This window comes from Clupea harengus, chromosome 19 (genome assembly GCF_900700415.2).
Source record: "Clupea harengus chromosome 19, Ch_v2.0.2, whole genome shotgun sequence".
NCBI lineage: Eukaryota > Metazoa > Chordata > Actinopteri > Clupeiformes > Clupeidae > Clupea > Clupea harengus.
This window is the reverse complement of record NC_045170.1, coordinates 26429086-26453317: the sequence shown is the minus strand read 5'-3', so window position 1 is coordinate 26453317 and position 24232 is coordinate 26429086. Positions and strand designations below refer to the sequence as shown.

The 24232-nt window shown below is 41.0% G+C and overlaps 1 protein-coding gene and 1 non-coding gene across 6 annotated transcripts; both read left to right on the top strand.

Moving 5' to 3' along the window:
* Nucleotides 1-1137: 1137 nt before the first annotated feature.
* zgc:91944 (uncharacterized protein LOC436941 homolog) lies at nt 1138-24186 on the top strand. Of its 5 annotated transcripts, none has more exons than XM_031585792.2 (11): nt 1141-1490; nt 2102-2198; nt 2943-3357; nt 6393-6478; nt 6686-6796; nt 15817-15951; nt 16143-16311; nt 17674-17756; nt 20752-20847; nt 20978-21096; nt 22699-24186. In XM_031585792.2, the coding sequence occupies exons 2-11, from the start codon at nt 2120-2122 to the stop codon at nt 22864-22866; spliced, it is 1461 nt and encodes a 486-aa protein (XP_031441652.1). In that variant the 5' UTR covers nt 1141-1490; nt 2102-2119; the 3' UTR covers nt 22867-24186. The 5 variants fall into 5 exon arrangements, with proteins under 5 accessions (XP_031441654.1, XP_031441655.1, XP_031441652.1 ...); XM_031585793.2 differs by having other exon boundaries at nt 1143-1490; nt 16158-16311; XM_031585794.1 differs by lacking the exon at nt 2102-2198 and having other exon boundaries at nt 1138-1490.
* Nucleotides 20217-20348, top strand: LOC116225131. The gene has a single exon (XR_004165938.1). It is a non-coding gene; the product is annotated as a small nucleolar RNA SNORA47 (small nucleolar RNA).
* Nucleotides 24187-24232: the final 46 nt, after the last annotated feature.

Sequence of the window (24232 nt, the reverse complement as noted above, 5' to 3'; positions counted from 1 at the left end):
ATGAACATTATATTAACTGTAAACAACAGTTTATAGTATACTTAAATAAATATAAATAAATACAAAAAACAGCTTCAAACTTCTTTTGCAAAAATATGAGCATATTTGCCTTTGGAGTCAAAAATGTATTATTTTGTTTGCATTTATTTCATGAAATTTCACCATTTTATGATTTGTTTATACCTATCTTTTCTATCTTGTTTATAGTTAATCTTGTTACTTGAACACACTGAGTACGAGAAAATGTGTACTGCCCCTTTAAGAGACTACCGTAGGTTAAGTATAGCTGTCATCTCCGTTTATTTTTCAGTCTTCGGTTGCTGATCTGCCGTTGACTCTTTGCCTTCTCTCCACTCTTTTCACGCAATTGTTTTGTTGCATTTGCTGCACGTCGCGATGTTTGAATATTTTGCTGCGAAATACAGCCACACTTTTGACCGTTTACCTTTCGGTATTTTCTCTGTTAAAAGGTTGATGGCTAGTTCTGTTTGTGCTTGCTCTGTGAAATGCTGCATGCTCTTCACTGTCATAAGACTGTTGCTATGAAAACACCAATGAGCGTGAGCGACACAGGACAAAGTTTACATTGGGAGCTGGGGCAGTTTTACATGTGCCCCGCGGAATCTGCCTAGCGACCGTGTTCAATTGGCTCAGGCACCGAAATGAAGCACCGAAATCTGCGTTGCATTTCGGTCCGGGTAGGTACCGGTTGTATTGGAACCGGTTCCATATTGGTACCGGTTCTCGGTACCCAACCCTAGTTAAAGGTGGGATAGTCAACATTTTATTGTGGTTTCAAATTGGTACATTTCCTAGATGGCCTGAAATATTGTGATGATTTGGAGATGGTGCTTTGAATAGGTGCAGCCCCAGGACCCTTAGTGTTCTTAATCCAGCACTGCTATGGCTGCTTTCCTACAGGGACTTAAAATGTTTTAAAGTAAAAAGTTGATATATTAGTTACACAAGCGTCAATTGTGTCACTTTACCGATATTTTGTCCTTGTATATTACAAACACACACCACAGTCATATTGCTGTTTAACATCTATTTTCTATTTTTAGACATACAAAACGTTGCGAGTTCATACTTTGGTATTGCAGCATTTTTCTACCAGAGGTGTACTTTTGGTATTACGCTAGTGTGAGCTTTATCCATTCGGTGCAGTTAATTGCAAAAACAACATAGGCGCATGCGGATGCGACTACAGACAGTGTGTTTCATCAATTTAGTTTTTTTAATATTCTACACTGGTAGCATAAACACTTCCTGAATCAAGTTGGGACAGCTGCAGGTGAGAGGTCAGACCGAATTCCCTTTCCACACCGACCGCCTACCTCACCGCAGCATCCCGGGACAATGTGACCCATCTGGTTCACCTTCAATAGCTAGTTGGGACTGTTCAAAGTGGAAAGCAGTGCCAGTACAGTGCACCAGCCACGTCGTCTGGCTGCGGCAAACATCTCAGCACTTAGCAGCTGCACTGGGAGGTAAGTAACGTTTGGAAACAGTAGCTTTTCGGACGTGTGCTAACCTTAACTTTCCAGCTAACTGAGCTGGCTAATATTTTGGCTAGCCATCTTGCTACTGCTCCCCCTCACAACTGTTGTCTACAGTATGAAATGTAGGTTGTGGTCTGTTCGTGTTTGTTGTCCATATCAGCCCACGTAATATTATTGACGTTTACTTACTTAATGTTAGCACACTTAGCCAGATGGATGGCTAGCTGGATATCCTAGATAGCCAAGATAACATTTGCATGTACACACATTAAGCTAGCTTTAAATACAAAGACCGATTACGTAACATGAGAAGTAACGCAGTCGTAGAGAGCTTGCCATAACAGAAAGTAAAACAAAGCAGCAACTGTGACCTGTATCAGTTAGCAAAGTCTGGCAAGCAAGCTAATACCTCAAACCACAGTAGACCGCTTAAGTTATGTGAGGTGAGTTAGGATTGCTAACGTTATAGCTCATCTTCAAATGTTTTGGCGGACCCATAGCTAGTTGGTTAGCGTATGACTGAGTTTCCAGTTGTTGGTGGCCGATTGGCATTACAGTGTTCAGCTCGAAAACCTGTTTCTCGCATCTGTGTCCTTCAGCCCGTGTTTTTCTGAGCCATGCGACAGTGGTGCCTACCTGCCGTGGCTCCACGCACTGAACCGCTCCCTACGGGCCGACTGTCGCCTGCGCTCTCAGGTACTATCACAGGCTCATGTTTATGTATATCAAACAGTGGTTATACAACTACGCCTCAATAAAAGACTGACCAGCATGGACTTATTGTGGTTTATGATTTTCAATGAAATACCCCAAAGCGTAATTTTCCCCATGAAAGTGTAACGTTTATGATCGAAAAGTACAAAATAATGCACATCACTCGTTACATTCGTTTTATGTCAGTAACACATTTGTATGCGCCTCAGTATGTATAATAAAATTAGACTACGTCTTGTAAATGGCGCTATGCCACAAAGAGTGGAACGTTTGACGGTTTTGTAACTAAATTTAACAGGGAATGCCCCTCTTCCATGTTTGACTTCTGTGATGAAATGAAGTGACAGTAAGCAGCTCAAAGTAGGCCTTCATGCGTTTTGCCTCTCAACATAGTTTGTGTAATGTGGGCCTTCAATCTCTTCATACCCCTCTAACCCTGGCTGGTGAAGTGTTTGTCCTAAGGTTATAAGTGAATCATCACGGGCATTTTCCATATGTATCCAAACAGCTAGGGCCATTTCCTCTGTCTATGCTTCACTGCCTCTTGAGGATTCATGTTATCTTGTTGAAAATGTGTGGAAATGTGGAAAATTTGTTGTTAAAAGCTTTTTATTGTATTAAAATGTATGTGAGCATTTCCATGTATTAATTTAGCAGAAGCTTTCATCCTGTGCCTTAAATTTCAGTACAGATGTACAATTTCATCAACTTGTACATGTCTTTCAGATGCCAGGATGGAGTGTTGTGATGTGGAGCCTCGCTACACCATCGAGCAGATTGACCTCCTTCAGCGTCTTAGACTTTCAGGCATGACCAAACCGCAGATCATTCAGGCTCTAGACTCTTTGGAGCGGCTTGATTCTGACCACCGCTCCCCTTCCTGCTGTGACAACCACCCTGATCCTCCCACTGTTGTTGCCAATGCAGCAACAGTCGCGTCTTCATCGTCGTCGTCATCATCTTCCTCTCTCACCTCCGCCACCACACAGACCCCTGTGATGGAGGCCTCGCTGTCACCAAGCAACAGCTATGAGGCCTCACCTCCGCCCCTTTACCCCCCTAGTGGAGTCCAGCGCTCATTCAGCTATGACCTGCCGGAGGAGGACTGGGACCTGGAGGAGAAGGTGGAGGAGTACATGAGGTGAGTTCATACTTATGATGCGCTACTGAACCATTCCAACACTTGGTGAGGTCATACTTATGATGCGCTACTGAACCATTCCAACACTTGGTGAGGTCATACTTATGATGCGCTACTCAACCATTCCAACACTTGGTGAGGTCATACTTATGATGCGCTACTGAACCATTCCAACACTTGGTGAGGTCATACTTATGATGCGCTACTGAACCATTCCAACACTTGGTGAGGTCATACTTATGATGCGCTACTCAACCATTCCAACACTTGGTGAGGTCATACTTATGATGCGCTACTGAACCATTCCAACACTTGGTGAGGTCATACTTATGATGCGCTACTGAACCATTCCAACACTTGGTGAGGTCATACTTATGATGCGCTACTCAACCATTCCAACACTTGGTGAGGTCATACTTATAGATGCGCTACTGAAACCATTCCAACACTTGGTGAGGTCATACTTATGATGCGCTACTGAACCATTCCAACACTTGGTGAGGTCATACTTATGATGCGCTACTGAACCATTCCAACACTTGTGGATGGTGTTCTTCATAGTCCAACACATCACAACCCATTCCTGAACCACACATCTGGACACATAATGAATATAACATCTTAATGTTTCATTTCACAATATACCTGAAGGGTCTCCAAAAAATGCTCTTTTATGAGTTTTTGGCATATTTTGAATGTGCTTAATGCAATCTTTACATGAAAATGTGTTTTCCCTTGATATTTGCAGGTGTAACTCCTAATACTCACTCATCCTTAAAAAAACAGAATAAAGAGAATAACGGTTCATCCTGCACTTGGGGGTGTGTCCAAATTTAATCTCCAATTAAATTACTCTCTTATTCTATTCCGTAATATTCTCCTTAAAACGTTGTCTCATTTGCAACTTCAGCTTAAACAAAGTTGTCTTAATTGACCATTAAACATTTTCTGGTTGGCGAGCAATTCTCCACTGAAACAAACCTTGGTTTTGTGTCTAGCTTGAAAGCCTCTGCCATTGTCAAGTAACGTAGACAGACAGACAGCTAGTTTACTGAACTAGTCAGCACTATGGGGTGAATACCCGACGCTATTGGCAAATCTAAATTCCAAGTGAGTGTCCTCCACCTAAACTTGCCTTTTTATGGTTGAAATATGTCACAATTGAGTGAAATAATGATCGTCCATGCAATTTCAGAGTGGGATTTGTGGCCCATACTTACTATTTACTTTAAGTAAGTGTCACTAGGAGAGCTCCAAGGACTGGTTACTTCCTGGTTAGTGCCGTTGGCACCTTGCACTGACCAATGGTTAGTAACACTAAGGGGAGCTCCAGAGACTTACTGACCAATCAGTGCTTTCATAACTGACACCTATCATTTCAGCAGGAAAACCTCCTAAAACTAGTCAGTGACTATACAGGACCGTTAGCACTTGCCCTAGAAAATCAGAGTGGCTCTGTCCCTGTTCAGGCAAGTATTATCAGGACGTCATTTAAATGGACATCAGGTGGCACCTTTCAGCCTTTCTGTTTCCTGTGCAGGAACTACGCACCTACAAGTGATAATATTTTGCTCTTCAATCGCGACATCAAATCTGTGCACAACAAATAATGATGTATTTGGCAGGACCAACATTAGACTGTTCAACTAGAGTTTTTATAGATGACGTTAAGATTATCTCAAGGTCGAGTCGACAGTTGAATTTTGCTATAAAGTTGCAAACACTCGATAAAATGGCTTCCTGGCAACTGTAATTACTTGATAAATGAATATACCAGCACCATTATGATTAATTAAAGCTTATATTTCAGCTGACGTTTGGCATTCAGTTACCCTAACCTCAACAAGCTAACTATGTAAATTATAATGTATTTAGCTGTATTCACCACTTAACCTCAGGTAGATCTTGCTGGTTTGAAAAATGGTGCTTGTTGTTACTTATTTCACCCTGAAAACGACCTTGAAAGAGGTCCTACAGGGCCGGTTCCTACAGTGGAAAACGTCTAAAGGGGCCAGCCCCCCCTAGAACGGCCCGTGAGTTCCTGCAGTGGAAAAGTGCCTTATTATATAGGCTACAACCCATTGCATCATCAGTCTACATCATGCTACCTCAATGACTTTCTGTGCCTCACTCTCTCCTTCTCTATCCTTCGCATGTTTTCCTGATCCATCCCTTTCTCTTCCTTTCCTCTCCCTCCCTGTTTCACCTTCTCTTTACGTCAGACCGTCTGTCTCTGTCCACCTTCATCTCTAATTGGAGGACAGTTTAATATAACAGCAGATAATGACTGCTTCTCTTCCCAGAGGAGGTAGCTCATTTACTGAGTGTACTGTGTGTGCTGTGTGTGTGGTGTGTGGTGTGTGTGGTGTGTCTGTGGTGTGTGTGTGTGAGTGTGCCGATGATGTAGGGCAGCTCTGTGGAGAGCAGAGAGGAGCACACGTAGGAGCGGAGTATTTAAGCAGTAGTACACAGGAGGCAGTGCTATATTGGATATATATCTTTGTTACAGGTGTCACAATGCAAAGTGGAGTTACTTGCATGAAGCCTACAGTTGTTTGTATAATACAACTGGCAACAGATAATATGGGTTATTTGCCATTTTGATTTTACTTTTCCATTCCTCTGTTTGTTATGCATGGGTGCACAAAAAAGTCCAGTGTTTGTACTCCGTCTTGTAAATAGGAAACAAATGCAAAGTTGCTTGGGTCGAGCGATTCCACTATTCTGACTAATCAACACGTTGCTGCAGGAGAATGTAAGGGAGGGTGTGATTTGATTGGCTGTTGAGCTGAAATATCTATAACCTTTTGTTAGAATCATGGTCTTTACCTTTGTTTCACATAGCCTGTTATATGCTATGTACTTCTTACATATTATTGTAGCTGAAGTTGTTATATATTATATATTTGTTAAAATACATGTTATTTGGAAACACTATTTTTAAGTTTTCCAAAACTTTCCACCATATGACTCAAATCATCAATCTGCCCTCTGACTCAGACTCAGGGTTAAGACATGTGTGTTTGTGGTTGTAGGAGAGATAGCAACTTGGTGAAGGAGGAGATCAAGGCCTTCTTGAATAACAGGAGGATCTCTCAGGCCATCGTTGGACAGGTCACAGGTAATTTCGATTTTTAGATGTTGTCTAATGGATATTTCAGTCAAATACATACATACTCTACAAACACTAAACTTTATTTTACTGTAGTCATTCCAATGCTCTGCAGGTACTTGAGTGCATTCATCAGAGTTCATCAGAGTTTCGATATCAACCTCCTCCTTGTGTCTTATTTTAACTTGTTCTGTTCTCCCGTTCTGTGTCCTCCAGGCATCAGCCAAAGCTACATCTCCCAATGGCTGCTGCAGCAGGGTTTGGAGATGAGCGACTCAAAGCGCAGGGCCTTCTACCGGTGGTACCTGCTGGAACGCAACAGCCCAGGTGTGAGCCACTTACGTATACCTCTTTCACACCAACAACCAGGGTTGAATATTTGACCAAGGTTCAACCCCTTTGTCAATTCAATCCAAGCCAGTCAACATGGATTATTCCCAGGTTGTGCCAATTCAGATAAGTCCTGTGCCGCACCCCAAGATTGATGCATACATAATCAACTCAGGGGATTTCAACTTCCTGCACAGCGCCAGCTCAGATGATGATGCAGACATGAGTAGGGGACGGGCTACACAAGAACTTGGGCTTTGTTTACAATTGAACAAGAACGTGAAGGTGTGCTGAGTTCAAATGTGATGCAGGTAGAAACAGTTGTAGCAGAGTGCATCATGATTGTAACAGCACTTAAATCTGCCATCTTGCAGGTGGCTCAAATGAACACAATTGGTATACATTTTTAATTAATATCTTAATCAGAAAAATCGTAAAGGAACCTAGTGGGTTCTATTTTGACGGAGAAAATGGTTGACAGAAATGGCCTATTCCACTAAACTGCGATGATAAATTAAACTTCGCCAAGGCGTGGATTTTCAATGAAGGCATAGCAACATATTCTTCTCTGAAAGGGACATTTAAATGCGCCAATCGCAAACCACCACTGCCCAAGTCTGATTTCTCCATCTTCCAATAAAGAGGACGTGATAATCTTTGCCAGGGTGGCACATTATGCCAACATATTTCTGTATGAGCAAGGAAGCAGAAAAACAAACCCGTGTTAAGGGTAAATGCAATTCATCTATCTTGGATATCTTCGAAGTTAACAGATATCCTGGCAGGCTTTTACAAAATAATAAAATATTTGTTTTTAAAGACTCAATCATCTGGGAAGTCTAATTTAATTTAAAGTCTAAATTAAATCAAAGTCTCAATTAAATGAAGAAGAAATGCCACGTAACACCAGCCCATCTTCCACAAAACATCCTTCTAGACCTACCTATTCCATGACTTCATTCAATTTCATCAACATAAACATAGATCATAACCTCCCATATCAATGCATTCCCCAGTCATGTAGGCTAGTGTTTACTGCTGCTTTTGCCATTATTATTTCCTTTTCTCTGGGGTATCCCATCTCGTCAGAATATCTACAGTCACTAGTAGTCTTGTGTTGCCCAAATGAATACCTTCATATGTCCACTCTCCCCTATTGATCCAGTGTTCAGCTAAACAGGCTCTCACTCACCTGTTGGGTTCTGCTGGGGTTCTGGATGCACCGACTGCACAAAATAGCCTACAGTTTTTCCCAGAATAATTTCGAAGTTAAAAAACACCATGTAAACGAAGAAATCAAATTAACGTTGTATACCAGTTACCTGAGACTAATGCCATTGCAGCTTAAGATCAGTCTTTCGTGTCACCACACCGTAAACAGGCTATGCCAGGGGTTTTCAACCAGGGGTCCGCGGCCCCCTGGTGGTCCGCGACGGCATTGCAGGGGGTCCGCGACATGAGCCTATGTTGATCAGTTCACCATTGAATTTTTTTATTTTTATAAATTCGCTTTGATATTTCAACACATTTCCAGATTACTCTTGAATATCGTGAAAAATATCTAAAATAAGGAAAATATGTCAATCTAAATAGTCTGAATAGCCAAATCGCATTGCCTGAAATATACTGATGTAGACCCATATTCAGCGAAGAATTGACAAGTGGTACAGGTGGAATATGTGTGCAGGGGGAGGGGGCGTGGCGACGGCGGTTAGTGATCTACCCTGACAATTTCACATATTTAAGTGTTATGGGCAGAATATCTGTCCGGGGGGAGGGGGGGCCTGGCAGCGGCGGTGGTTAGCGATTTACCCTGATAATTTCACATATTTAAGTGTTATGGGCAGAATATCTGTGCGGGGGGAGGGGGCGTGGCGGCCTCGGTTACAAACAAGCACGCGCGCGCAGGCACATCAGTGGGCCGCGAATTACTTTCTAGTCAGAATGGTGGTCCCTGGGACAAAACCAGTTGAAAACCCCTGGGCTATGCTATTGGGGGAAGGAGTGAATGTCTACTAAGCCTACTAAGAAAACCTGGGTTTCCATTCAGAAACTTTTATCTCCATAGAAAATACAGTTGATTTATTTTATTCCCACAAATCACACGGCAGTAATTGCTAAAATGTCTGCTCAATCATTTAACATTTCATCAGTAGGCCTACCAAGCTTTGAAGTTGCAAATGTGTTCCATTAGACGAGTTTAGGTTATTAAATTGTACATATTACACATGTTATGCATGTTTGGGCATTTAACAGTCTAGGCCTGAGGTCGTTATCCTTGCTGTCACAGCAACAAATACAGTGTTGAGTGTTTCTAGGCTATGCAGTTGCTTCTTACGACACCAAAACTAAGAGAGAGCTGCTGTTGGCCCTGCTGCTGGACTTACAGTGGGTATATTTCACATAATCCTTTTTATTTCTTATTATACAGCTCCTCAAAATAGTGCAAAAAAATTGCATTGATGTGAATGGGCCACCGCAACGTTCAAAATTGGCAACGGGTTTAGTAGTCCGTTCAATTAACGTAACGGAAATTCATTGAAACTTGAAGCCCGCAAGTATTGGGTTGCTACGCAACGCCTGAAACTTTAAAGTTCTATTTGCGTGAAGAACATTTTTTTCTTAGGGGAAGTCACGAAACTGCAACAAAATCATTAAAAAGAGGTATTTTGGAGGAATTTCTTATCATTTTGGCAAGTAACCGTATAATCAGCGGGATAATATATAGTCCGTCAATCAGTATCTGAAAATATATCCCTTCTAGACAAAACAAGACCCCTCCACTGCGCGTCGCATCAGAATTTATTTTCTAATACTGACCGGAGTACCTACTTCTTATTTTTATGTTAGCTGTCACTATCCCACCATTGGCAAGTTCAATACAATCACTAATATGAAGCTAACTTCAGCAAATTTATATCTAGGAACATTAGTGTCTATCATGACGAGGGATGGGAATCGAGAACTGGTATTAATTAGGTCCGGTTCCTGACCTGTCAGTACCAAAGTATTGATAAGCCCCTGTACAAACTGTGTTGTTATCCGTATTTATGTCACATAAATTCATTTCAACCTCCCAGGCATTTTAATGGTTGGTGCTAGATTGAAACTGAAATGAAATTAAATGAAATCCAACTGAAATGCAGGGATAAACCATCTCATAACACCAGAGACATCCTATGAGTAGTCTATAAGGAGCCTAAAAGGACTTTGAAACGTACGGGGTAGCCTAAGGAATAATAACTGTAAAGGAGTAATACAATGCAATAATGGTCAATTAGTAGTAGTTAAAGAAGCCCTATTTTGATAGTTTAGATTTCTTTTCAGTATTTCAAAGTAAATTAGCTGTGGGAGCACAAGAACAGTGAGCGTCTAGCAGCGATTATCATAGACATATACATGTATGTATATATGTGTATGGTGATTATAGCCTAACTATCGAGATTCTAAGTAACATGGAGACAAAACATTTTTTGGTACTCCACGTAGATCATAAACCCTTGAATATAAAAATGACTTGGTGAAATCGGTTGAGAAATGTAAACGCTACAGTGCTTTTTATCCAGGAAAACCACAGCTCCGCGTTAACATGCGTTTGTTTGGCACATCGCAGCAACGTTCTGAAGCAGTCAATGGGGCGTCTATATGTCTATGGAGTAATATGTAGCCCGGAACCAAGCGTTTAAAATCGGTCCTGCATTCCAAATTCAACATATTGGAGAGCATTGTGTCCCCCTCTCCCTCCTCCCAAGACTGGCTGCCAGGTTAAACCTACGCGATCGAACGCAAGACCAGCTCAACATTAAATTCTGACAATGGCAAGCGACATTGAGTCCTACACTATAAGTAGATCAGCTAATGTATATGTTTGGAGTGTTTTCATGGTTTGCAAATTATAAACCAGCTAATGATTATTTAGATTTTTTTATACTCAATATATATATATATATATATATATATATATATATGTCAGGGTTAGCTAGATGCATGGCTGGCTATGTACGTTAGCCAAAGCTAAGCCTGTTATCACAAAAACAAGCCCACTGCTCCGAATGTTGGCTACACAGTTTTCCAGGCCCTGATAATGATAACATTGCTCAATTTAACAAATCATGTAAAAATCATTTCACATCTATTTCAGAGTAGTAACCTACTGTTCTTCCTTGTTGTAGCCTGATCTCAGTTATGACGTGCCCTCACCAGTGTCAAGTGAAGCCTGTGAGGGCTGGTCAGGTGTGGCTGATACAAGTGGCAGAGGGTGGAGAGGATGAGCTAGATAAAGGAGGAGGAGGAGGAGGAGGAGGAGAAGAAGAAGAAGAGTGCAGGTCCTAGTGGTACAAGAGGCAAAGGATCTAGAGGCAAAGCAAGAGGGACAAGAGAGAGTGCAGGTCCTGCATGCAGCTCAAGTTAACATGACTGAAATCCGCGAGGTCAGTGATTTGAAATCCGTGGAAATCCATGAGCCATCTCCACCTCCCACACACACACACACACACACACACACACACACACACACACACACACACACACACACACACACACACACACACACACACACACACACACACAAGACATCACGTGCAAGCATATCGTTACATTTGTGAGGCATTTTGTTTACTGTTCAGTGATGCTACATTTTGAAACTTTGTTGACTAGCAGGCTAAAACTGCTACACAGATGCAGTGAGCCGCACAGTCTCTCACTGCACAGCAGTCTAATGGACCTGGATGTACTTCATTACTCTATGCTATTGGGAGGGAAACTCCAGGTGATTCAGTGTCACGTACGTGAAACGGGTATGGTCCCTGAAATGTAACCACATCCATTGATTGTCATAAAATTGAATAAACTTCTAAAATAGGTTTATGGTTTCTTTTCGATAAGATGGATAAATAGCTAGTAGCTAGGGATGGGCATGACCGATATTACTCTATTTGGACGTCAGTATTCGATCAATGTATAGGGTAATCGTAAATCTAGTGAATTTAGAGTCAAACTTGCAGTTTTTGTCGTTGGCTGTATTTCTGTCATTCTCGTTGTTGCTAAGGTAGGAAACAGTCCCTCCTCCAGTGCGACTGATAGCAGTACATTACTGTGTGTTCGCTAGGGCTGCAACTAACGATTATTTTGGTAATCGATTAATCTATCGACTATTTTTTCGATTAATCGACTAATCTAATGATTATTTCCCATAGCAAATTAAAATAACGACTCAAAATGTTGGAATTTGAATTTCAAATGTATTTGTGTAACAAATGTAATCATCATAATACATACATTAAATAGTAATACAAATTAAAGTGCAAATATGCTTTTAAAAGTAAAGAGAAAGTGCAAATAAAGTTTTAAAAGTAACTCAAATTAGCAATCAAGCCTCTGCAAGTGCAAAATAACGCAAGAATAACTGGGCTGCAAGTGACATTCAAATTCAACTTATGAAATATATATTTTTTCCACAATCTTTTGTTTGAAGAATGCTAAGTGGAGGAGGTTATCTATTCAGAATAGGGCTGAACGATTTGGGAAAATAATCTAATTGCGATTTTTTACCAAAATATTGCGATTGCGATTTAATATGCGATTTTTTTTTATCCTCTTTTTTTCCCAACAAAACGTAATGAATGATTTAAATATGACCAACACAATATTAGATACATTTAGGGTAAAATATTCTTTCCCACATTTTACATTTTTATTTAACTGCTCATTACAGAAACAAGAACAACAAATCGGTGGCTTTTCCACTGTGCATTTAAGTAATTTAAAAAAAGTAATTTTAAGTATAAACACTAGGCATGCACTGTTTTTTTTTTTTTGACCACGTTTTTTAATCGCGAACGTTGCGGTTAGAAAATCGCGTTCTATCATATTGCGATTAAATCGCAAATGAAATTAATCGTTCAGCCCTAATTCAGAACAAACGAAAATACAGGCTACTCTGATAATTCACTGATTTACTACATTGCACTTAACATTTATGAAATAGCGTTAGCAAGCATCCTCCATGAGACGTTCTGTTTTCCAACATGTAAGCTTAAACCTTACTATAAGTTATAGATATATCATATATGTCTATGATAATTGCTGCTAGACACTCACTGTTCTTGTGTTCCCACAGCTCATTCTCTTTGAAATACTGGAATAGTGCTTCTTTAACTACTAATAATTGACCATTGAGAAAAATGACAACTTTTCTGTTAGCCATATCTCATATGCAGCAGCTACTAAAGCTAGCTTTGTTTATTGTTTCCATGGTAACATGAGCCGTCTCATAATAATTCGCTTTTCAGTCGGCCATTTCTGATATGCAGCACATGAAGGTACGAGAACGGAGGGCAAAGAAAACGGTGCATGATTTGTATGCTAGGCTATTTGCAGATTCTGTTCCATTTTTCTCAATGATGGTCAATTATTATTAGTTAAAGATGCACTATTTCGCACTTCCTATAGTGCATTGCAATGCCGAATGAAAATTACCGGTAGCTCTGCTAGCGTCTGCCAAAAAAAAAAAAAAAAAAAAAAAATTTTTTTTTATATATTTTATGACGCGTCGACAATAAAAATCATCGTCGACAATTTTTCATAATCGACATCGTCGATTACGTCGACTAATCGTTGCAGCTCTAGTGTTCGCATGACTTGGATCGCTTCCCTGGCCGTGTGTCTCTCATACTCGCTGCCTTGATGACCCAGCTGCACACATACCACAGGGTGACAATGCGAGTACTGGAATGTTGAAATGACTTCAAATGCCCGTCTCTACCAGTAGCCTTGATAAATGAGGCTAACCTTAGATGAAGCACGATAATTACCTGTTCAGGAAAAAATTTGTCAATGAACAGCTGCATATTTTTCGAAGGATGCCAAGGCTTTTTTGGTTGGGTAGAATGGAACATCATCTCTGTTGATCCAGTCTGTTGCTCACTTCCATGGCGCTCCCTCGCACGCTGTGTTCGTGTTGTTATCTGGCAACCTGGGGTGTCTCAAAGGTACTGGAGCAATGGGCAGCGGGTGGAATCACACAGGCCAAAACAGACATGCTGCTCCAGAACAGAATTGTACCCCAACGCTATGCACAAAATGATTTAGCCTACTTAACATTAGATAGCTATGATTTCAACATGTCACTCCCCTCCAACACCCACTGCAGCCTACACAGGCCATACTGACAGCTTGTTCCCATCCAAGACCTAACCCAAACTGTCCTTCTTTTGTTTTTGCTTTGCGTGCCTTAATGTCTTAAATGTTATAAATCTTAAGCCTTAAAGGTAATTAAATATTCACCATTTGAATTGATGCGGTCTTAATTACAGCCATACAACATGTAAGACATGTTGGTGCATTGGAGTCAACATTTCTGATATGAAACAAAACCATATACCGCCTTCATACTGTCCTGATATGCTCACTTGCTTGGACAATTTATTACAGTAGCTGCTTGCTGCCTAACCTTGAGAACTTATACTAATGGCTCCTACCCAAAACTGACCTCTACACTGGACAAAAAACCTTTTGACCTAACCTGCAATGCTTTTTGAATAAGAAAAAGATGATTCAGCCTAAAAAAAAAAAAAAGCAGGCACTCTGTTACACCACTAATTCTATCTTTTTAAAACAAAGGATGAGTAAAGTGTTCCTTGAAACTGTGTTCCAAATCATTGTTTCTCCATGTTTTGCAAGAAAGAACTTTATAATTCCAAGCAAGAGCTCTTTGGATTAGAAGGTTCTATCTGTAAGTGCTTTTTTGGAACACGTCAAATGCAAATTTTATATTTGTTTTATTTGTTCAACATGAGGCAGTGTATAAGGACACAGCAGTAACATCCAAAGGAAAGTGCTTTACCATTTGAAGCTTCTTTAGCAACAATTTGGTGGGAGTAAGAATGAACTCTTAAACCTGTTTTAATCCAGCAATATTAGAGCCTCCGTGTGTGAAACGGAATAAATCCCATGATATTATGTAGGTGACTCCATGGCACGTCTGATTCATCATGGAGAAGGACGAGTCGGGGAGAAGCTCTCCTACCAAGCGGGAGGGAGGCATGGGGGCATACATCTGAGGTGTTTGGCTTTAATGCTTTCTTTGGCTGCAGTCTCCTCACCACACACACTTCCCTTCTGCTGCTTACATTTCACATAGCTCATCTGCCTGCCATTTTGAGTTTCCCCTGGTCCAAGGGGGTAACTGTTTAAATGGAGAACCAAAATGCATCCAGTCGACAGCCCCCCCTGCCCTGTGCAGCCGGAAATGTAGTATATGCATGAAAATGCTGTCAGTCAAGACCATCTCCCTTCTGTTAATGCCTCAATTGGCAGAGCTAGAAGTGGGGTTGAACTGGGCACCAACCCACTCAGGCTGTAATCTAGGCTAAAATAATGATATACTTGCATTCACACTACAAAAAAAAATTATGATTAAAGAGGGACAGGCGAGGACTTCCCGTCTCTGGGCATAGATATGTTGTCTCAGTCCTGATCCTGGGCATAGTTATGTTATCTCAGTCCTGATCCTGGGCATAGATATGTTATCTCAGTCCTGATCCTGGGCATAGATATGTTGTCTCAGTCCTTATCCTGGGCATAGTTATGTTGTCTCAGTCCTGATCCTGGTGCTGTCGTGCTGGTTTTCATCTCCTCTCAGCTAAGAGATTGGACTGGAGCACTCTGTGCCGGTGCCAGTGCTCCAGGAGCTCTCCACCTCACATCAATCCAAATGCTAATGTGGCTTTTCCTTTCCTTTTCTTAATGCCCCACTGTGCATGAGCAACACAAAAACCTCTCTGCTTGGGCTGACTGTGTGTGCAATCCAGTGTGCAATCCAACCAAATCACCAACACAACAGAAAAAGGAACCCAAGTAGTAGTGTGTTGATCTCCATTTGGGGCTCTTCCTTGATGCTTGACTAAAGCTCTCTATTACCATGAGCACTACATCCCCTGCTGAGGGAGGGTCCTGCGTAGACAGAGTCGCCCCAGTGTTAACACGCAGTGTTTCTTGATTGGCCCGACTGCCTTAAGGAATCAGATGGAGCGAAAGCCAGCACACGCAGAGCCCTAGGAGCAGGAATGACGCCCCCTGGAGTAGGCAGAGGGAACTGCTGCTGCACCTGCTGCCATGGTACTCTGCCCACCAGCAGGCTCAGGCTCAGACAGGTAACCCTCTCACCATCACACATCAGCATGTCACCCCCATGCCAGAACCACACGTGTGTCTCTCGTGTGGCATTCGTTTCTATGCAAGAGTCTTGGCCCCCTACCTGTGAAATAAACACGCAGTCTCTGCATGTTTTTAGGCCATAAAGAGAATATTATTTCTGGTTGGAGTTTGATCTCTAGCCTCATAGTGTCTCCTCATGCAGGAGCCACGTTGTCCATGCGCTCCCTGGTGAAGGAGGAACCTGACTGGAGGATGGGGGGTAGCCCTGGGGATCGTGGAATCATGGGCGGGCCTTTCCGGCTGCGCAGGGGGAGCCGTTTTACCTGGAGGAAGGAGTGCCAGTCAATCATGGAGAGGTGAGCGCTACAGACACCACAGGTGCACCACCCCCATTGGTTTCATCAGTTTGCTCATAGAGGTGTTCAGTTGTTTCATACACTGAGAACTGGTCACTGGAACTCTGTTGGGGGATTAGCTGAAGGTTGGTGTAGGTGTAGGTGTTGCAGGAGTTGACTCAATCCAATTGGTAAGACAGATTTTGGAGTGGGCCTAAAAGAGAGACATAGCACAACTTAGCACAACACTCGTTACTGCTCATATTTTGCAACAAGTGTTTTACAAACAAACAATAGGTGGATTGCTAAGAAAATGAACACTGGGACGTTGGATGCACACAACTACACCTTACACACAATTTCATCTATTATACATTGTTTTAGTAACAGACGGCACACTATCTACCTCTACATCTTAACATGTACAAATCTTGCCGTCGATCACAGATCATCACACATCACTTTGATATGTGTCTTTTAATATAGGGCAAAATACCAGTACCTCCAGGCCATGTCAGTTTTGGCTTCTCATCTACTGTGTAGTCACACAAAGTGTAGTGTACTGTACTGTACTGTACTGTACACCAGGTAGTCATGTGACCTTACACTGCATACGCTTCACTGCTTCAACACACACTGATTGGTCTCTTTATTAAAGGTGTAGAGATCATGAGAAGACTGTCACGTTCACACACGCACATGTTTTATGAAATGAAATCTCTAAGCCTCTTATGGTTATGTAATTAAATCTCTAAGCCTCTTATGGTTATGTAATCGCACATTAAATCTCTAAGCCTCTTATGGTTATGTAATCGCACATTAAATCTCTAAGCCTCTTATGGTTATGTAATCGCACATTAAATCTCTAAGCCTCTTATGGTTATGTAATCGCACATTAAATCTCTAAGCCTCTTATGGTTATGTAATCGCACATGTTTTATGAAATTAAATCTCTAAGCCTCTTATGGTTATGTAATCGCACATGTTTTATGAAATTAAATCTCTAAGCCTCTTATGGTTATGTAATCGCACATGTTTTATGAAATTAAATCTCTAAGCCTCTTATGGTTATGTAATCGCACAGGCTGACATTGCGACTGCAATTAGATCAATGGTGCAACACCAATTGGTACACTTTTTTTATCTGGGAGCTCCTGAATGTAACTATGTAATTACGTAGATGTATACAAAAGTGGAGATTATTTACAAAACATGAGCAGTGTATATATAGCGATGAGAACCAACTGTGAATCTGTCACAGGCTGCTAAGCTTTTTCATTTCATTTAACTATGACCATTCACATTTTGTACCAAGTATTAACATTCATAAAGGAGGCAGGGCTATAAGCTTGACTGTTGATCCGTGTTTGGCTGTTTTGGCAGTTTCTTCATGGAAAATCAGTATCCTGATGAGGCTAAGAGAGAGGAGATCGCCAATGCCTGCAACTCAGTCATCCAGAAACCAGGTCTGTATCCAGGTGCAGGTTAGGCATGCTTTTGAAACAAATAACAACACAGATGAATGTATTTATAAATGTCTGACGTATGGTATATTTGATTTGATATATGAAGATGGGAGTGTCCCTCAATGTCTGGCTGTAGTTTTTCCACTAGCTGACATCTTTTGACTGGCAACATATCTAAATGGACAGTGAATTTAAAACTTAACAGTGCTCATAACAAAAACCTGCAATGTATCTGCAACGGACATTTTAGAACAGTGTAGTATTAGAAGCAAAATATCCCTGCTCAGCAGACAAACAGCACTTGTTGCCCAATAGGATGCTCTTGTTGCCCAATAGGATGCTCTTGTTGCCCAATAGGATGCTCTTGTTCCCCAATAGGATGTTCTTGCAGTGGTGTCTCTATATGGGGCACAGGCATGACACACCCTGCCATTTGATTGGTCATCTCAGGTGCCACTACAAAATCCCCAAGTATAAGTATAGTGAGCTGCCCCCAGGTCATAGGCGGTACAGTGAACCTTCAAGGTTGGAGGAGAAATGGCAGGTAGTAATGTACATATAGTTGGAATGGTATGTGGCAGACGCTTTTGTCCAAAGTGACTTAGAAAATGTACTTGGGAACAATGGAATATTAACAACAATTATAAAGGATTATGCGCAATGCAACATAATGTGTATTTTAATAAAAAGTTACAATTATTACAACAATAACAACTATGTATTTTTATTATTATTATTATTATTATTATTATTATATACACCATTGTAGCAGCGTGCAACAAATACATTAGCATGACAGATGAGTTTTAAAGAGGAATGACCCCCAGGTTTCTTGCAGCTTTAGTTGGGGTCAATGATGAGCCAAGTTGGATGTTAATGTTATGTGTGATAGGCAGTCTTTGATTAACGTCACCCTCCGCTCAAACTTTCAAACATCAGTTAGCAGCAACACTTTATGTACACATTGGTAAATAACTAGCCTCCTCATAGCTAAGGCGGTTGCGCGCTCATTATGTATCTCATAATGTACCTGCAAATTAAAGACACAATCAACAAACACTGGCATATCCTGTGCAGTGAGCCTTCCATAGGATGTTCCTTTCAAGGCAGCTCTAGGTTCTGATTTATCAAAAAAAGTTTTCAATTTAAAATATCAAACAGAAATTTACCATTTCCACAATTGCACTAATAGCTATTCCATGATGAGGGCAAGTACATTTATACACCTGCATACAGGGTCAAAGTTTACAGTAAGGGATAGGACAACACATAACATGTGACTACCTATATATTGGAAAAAACTAAAAGAGAAATAAAAAATAGATCTTGTGAACACAAAAGCTCCATTTGCAATAAAGACCACATCTCCAGTAGCCATGACATGAGAATCTTCCAGTACATGGACGTAGGAGTGGAGATGGGGGCCAGACTGCTCCTCCAGTGAGAGGCACACAGGACACACAGACAGGAATACTAGCACCACAGGGGTAGAGCCTGTTGTCATCAAAGTTGCATGACTTACGTGTTTCTTGGATGTGTATGAGTTTTGAATACAAGCCTGTATTTTGTACGTAATTGAATTATGAATGCAAATGGATGTCACTACATTATGTGTTAAGTAATTAACAGAAGCCTTGGCTACAAGTGATTAATGTGAATGGCAGAACATGAGTCCCAACCTAACGCATTTGATTAGCGCCCACTGAGGGGCGTTATCCTGAACGCCATACGTGCTGAGGATGGGCCTAAACGTCCATGTGGTGACGATAATAAAACCGAAAACAGCAGTCGTGGTGTGCAGTCTGTGCAATAGATATCAAATAAACAGTTCTTTCTGATATTATAACGTATGCATGCCCCAAGCCACCATTGAATGAGACCGGGCCCCTGTGGGCCACCCCATTCAATAAGTCTAGACACTATGCTGCAGTGGTGACTTGTGAGTTTACTCAGCTGTACCCTCACTGGCTTACACTCACTGAAGTTGCCTACATTATATCCATGTCAAGCTTGCTGATTGGAATTAAGACGACATTGCAGTGAGTGTCATGTTGGCATCAGCAGTCTGGAGTGAAAAAAGGGGAGATCAAATGTTGCCCACTGGCATCTTCTACTGGTAGCCAATCAAGATTTGATGCCATGTATCCTAACTCTATGTTTTGGCTTAAAATCCCATAATTGTGCATTCAACAGTCCAACTGATTTGTCATTCTTTCATCACCACAAGGTGTAGGTTATATTTGCATTTGTAACATTGATTCAAGTATTGTAACTTGACTGGTAAGTTTCAAATTTGGTCAAATCAATTATTTCTGAACAGTTGATTGGCAAGAAAAATCCTTGCGGAAACCTTTTTGAATATTGAAAGAAATAATATGCTTCAAAGGAATAGCTCATTTTGACAGATTTTTCTTTGTTAAAAAGTTATCATAGGGTAATTAATTAAAGAAATAAAAATGAAGGAGGATTGAGAAAGTTTGACAGTAAGATTGGTGCTGCTACAACTGGTTATTTCCTCCAAGACTAATGACTTAACACTGCAATAGTACCTGTGTTTTATATTCAGAGTATGTGGTGTTTTGTCTACATTTCAAATAAGCCACTGAATATGTGGATCGGAAGCCTTTCAAGGACAAGTTTATTAAAACTGATGAAACAAAACAAAACAAAAAAAAAGTGAAGCAATAAACAATAGCATTCAGAGGCCCTTGTATCCACTGAAATCAAATCTAATGACAAACATGTGAGAAGCAATTTGGCGCCTCTGCACCTAGACTGCCGGTTACACAAAAAAAGTATTTAAAAATACCTGCACTGGAAAATGTGTTAAGTCGTCCATGTTTGTGCGCCAGCGATTTGCATTGAATGCAGAATAGAAACAGTCACTGCGTTGTTCTTTTAGCAACTCATAATTGAATTTGCATATAATGTATATACAATTGCATACTGAGACACACCTTGACCTATATTGTGACTGCTGTCTTGGGTTCTTAAGGCTGCAAGCTGTCTGAGTTTGAGCGGGTCACAGCGCTGAAGGTGTACAACTGGTTTGCCAACCGCAGGAAGGAGATGAAGAGACGTGCCAACATTGGTGAGATTGTTTTGTGTTTTGCTAAATGGATAGATTGCCCACTGTCACTGCAACTGACAGATTGGCAGTGTAGTAAAGTGAGTGTAGTAATAGTGAACTAGTTTATATTTGATGTCTTGTCATATATTAGAGGCAGCCATCTTGGAAAGCCATGGCATAGAGGTGCCCAGCCCCAGCTGTCACTCAAATGGGGAGGAGACCGAGCCACAGGAGTTTCCTGAGCAGGTGCCTCAGCGTTTCACTGAACAGGTGAGGCGCACACACACACGCACACACACACACACGCATGCACACACGCACGCACACACACAGTCCTCAATGTCTGTTGCGTCCATGAGCTCATTTTCGTTCCAGCATTCAATTCAATTCAATTTCAACCATTTAGTTGTTGCTAGGTTACTAAAACCAGCTGTCATTCCTCCAGGTTTTGTAATTTTTGTTTTAGTTGTCATAGTCTTTTTAAATTAAAGGTAGTTTGTAAGACAAAGGGCGATAGTTAGCATTACAACAACAGAAACAGCCTTCCAGTGCAATTTAAGTTTATAATGACTAGATATATATTACTATGCATGTCATCGTTATTAGCTCACTACTTGCTATAACTGGCTAACGTTACTGGCAATGGTTGCCAAGGAAAGAAGCCATGCTTTTAACTAGTGCTGTCAAACGATTAAAATATTTAAATGCGATTAATCGCATTTATGTCATAGTTAACTCAAAATGAATCGCAATTAATCACAATTTTTTTTATCTATTCTAAATGTCCCTTCATTTATTTTTTTCCATCATTTTTTTCTTTTCATTTTAATGCTCTTATCAACATGGAAAAGTGGATTGGCTTGCTTTATGCAATTTTTTTATTTTATTGAAAAACAACATTGCCAAACAGGGCGGTACAAAATAAAATTATAAAGTGCACATTTCAGGTAAACAAGGACTCAGCCTATAGTGCAGTTAAACCATGGCTTAATATTTTCTTTTTTTCAAGTTTGCTGGGAACATAGCAGTCAGGCCTCTTATTTCAGAAACAATGAACCGTAACAGTTAGGTTACCAATAAAAGGTAAGCCTACTACTTCTTTGCTTTCAGCCAGCTACTCAAACAGACAAGCCTGTTGACATTTTCAGACAACAGTGAAGCTCGCTTCTTTTGCACAACACAACTTTTAAAAGTAAACTTTCCATTCAGAAGCTTTTTTATCATCCATTTCGCCGTATCGCGCTCACCATTCACTCAAACCGTAACGTTAGCCTACTGCTATTGGCCGGCTTCCAAGCCCAAACGGCGTGCCTATTGTTTTGCTTCCGGTCTAGCTAGATCCGGCGTGGTGCTGTAGTTTTTCTAAGGTTACTAGTTGTTGCCACAGCATTTGAAAAAAAACTACACAGTTTGCTAGGCCAAAAAGAACGTTAATAATTATTATTTTTTTTAAACGTTAATCTCGCGATAAAAAAATTGACGTAGTTAAAATGGGTTTGCATTAACACCGTTAATAACGTGTTAAACTGACAGCACTACTTTTAACCCATAGTGCCATGAAAGTTTGTTCAAAGTAAAAATCTGTGGACTTAATTGAAAACCAAGCCATTCATAGATAGCAAGCATGGAATTTGGTTGGCACCCCACTGGTGGGGAAATGGCCATCTTCTTTTTTTTCCCCAATGGATTTCTTTGTGAACATGTTATGCAAAAGTGAAGAGCCTTATTTGTCTGATCTTTGTTCCTCCTTTACAAATCAGTCCTTTTTGTTTCTAGTAGCATATTCCATTCTCTCAACTTCTCTGGTAATTGTGTACTAAGTCCATTCAGAATAAGAGTTATGTGAACATGTGACTCAATAACTCTTCACAGGAGGAGCTGCCACAGAAGAAGGACGCTGATCAAGATGGAAGCTCGTTGACTGCTATGGAGGTAGCACCCCTCCCCCTCCCCCTCCCCCTCCCCCTCCCCAGCCCCTCCACCCAGCTGCTTGATCAGAAGTTCGAGGAATCCAAACGAGAAGCCGTGGACGAGGAGTGACAAGGGGAGACCACTCCTTCCACTCCTTGGGATAGGATAGACCAGACCTCCTAGGTGGGGCATGGTATGGTGTGAGGCCTGGCCAGGAGACCACACCAAAATACTCTTGTGCCTCCAGTGGTAGGGAGGCCACTGTATGTAACTACGGGAAAAATGCTTATAGTACTGGCAATATTTATCTCTATATATTGTGCATTCCAAGGTCCTCAGACAGGGAGAGAAGCAGATATGGTGCAAACTGGTAGTCTCCACTTCTCCCTTTATTCTAAAGCCTCACTCTCTCACTGTTCTTATGGTTTAGCGCTTAGTTGAAGTACGTGCAAGAGATGGAGCAGAGGACCTGCAGGACAGGTGCGCTAGTTGGGTTGAAGGGACACAGAAAACACTGCTGAGCTGGGGGGTCCTGGAGGGGCCTGGAGGTCCCCTCAGGTCAGGGTGACGGTCAAAAGATGGAGGTTGGCCCTGAAAGACGAGCAACAACTCAGGAAAACTCAAGCAGAAATCGAGCGCGAAAACAAACGAGAAAGAAGAATTTATGTCTCTATATGCATTTAATATAGTTTTAATCAGTGGAATCTCTCCCAATCATGGTGGCTTCCTTCAGAGACTGTTATGGACACTTCCTCACATCTGAGTCGGTGTGCCATATATGTTACTTTCTGTTATCATTTTTTTGTATCAGTAAGTTGAGTGCTATTTAGTTTTGTGCATAAGCTTGTGCTAGCAGAAGCATATGCATTTCATGCCATTTTTTATTTGATCAAGTAGAAACATTCTGCCCTCTCAGTACAGTCACTAATTATGTCCTACAGACTGCTATGGGCTTTCAAATGAGTGGGTCATTATTTACATTTGTTTTTGTTTTTATATATGTATGATTGTATTCTTGAGCACTTTCCATCATAAGCTAGTGCAGTATGTAAGACTATACTAAGCTATACTCTCACATTATATATTTAGCATCTAATGCTATATGCTGCTTTTCCAAGCCGGTCAGCCTTTTTGGCCAGCTGCTCTTTCCTCACCTCAGCCCTTCTTAAGCCAAAGCTATACTGAGGTGAATATGCACAGTTAGTACCTTGACAAAGTCTGACCTCACTGGAGCTATGACGTTCCTTTAAGGTGGAAGGGGGGGAAATGGGGGCTCATCAGATGTTCAGAAGGCTTAAATGATCTTTGTTAACATTACAGTGAGAAAAAAAATGAAAGATTAATCTGAATTCTGTGCTCATAGTTCAAACTTATCATAATGCAGCACTTTGCCACCCTCTTTGTCTGCTTTACCCAGTGATATGAAATAAAACTCTGTAAAGAAATGAAGATGTGTGCAGTTGGTGTCTGACTATGTTTGTGTGGCACATGTATT

Coding starts and splice junctions, on each gene's coding strand:
- zgc:91944 (XM_031585792.2), top strand. CDS start 2,120: ATGCGACAGTGGTGCCTACCTGCCGTGGCTCCACGCACTGAACCGCTC. Junction 6,479..6,685: donor CATCGTTGGACAGGTCACAG/GTAATTTCGATT, acceptor TGTGTCCTCCAG/GCATCAGCCAAAGCTACATC. Junction 16,312..17,673: donor TGCCAGTCAATCATGGAGAG/GTGAGCGCTACA, acceptor CTGTTTTGGCAG/TTTCTTCATGGAAAATCAGT.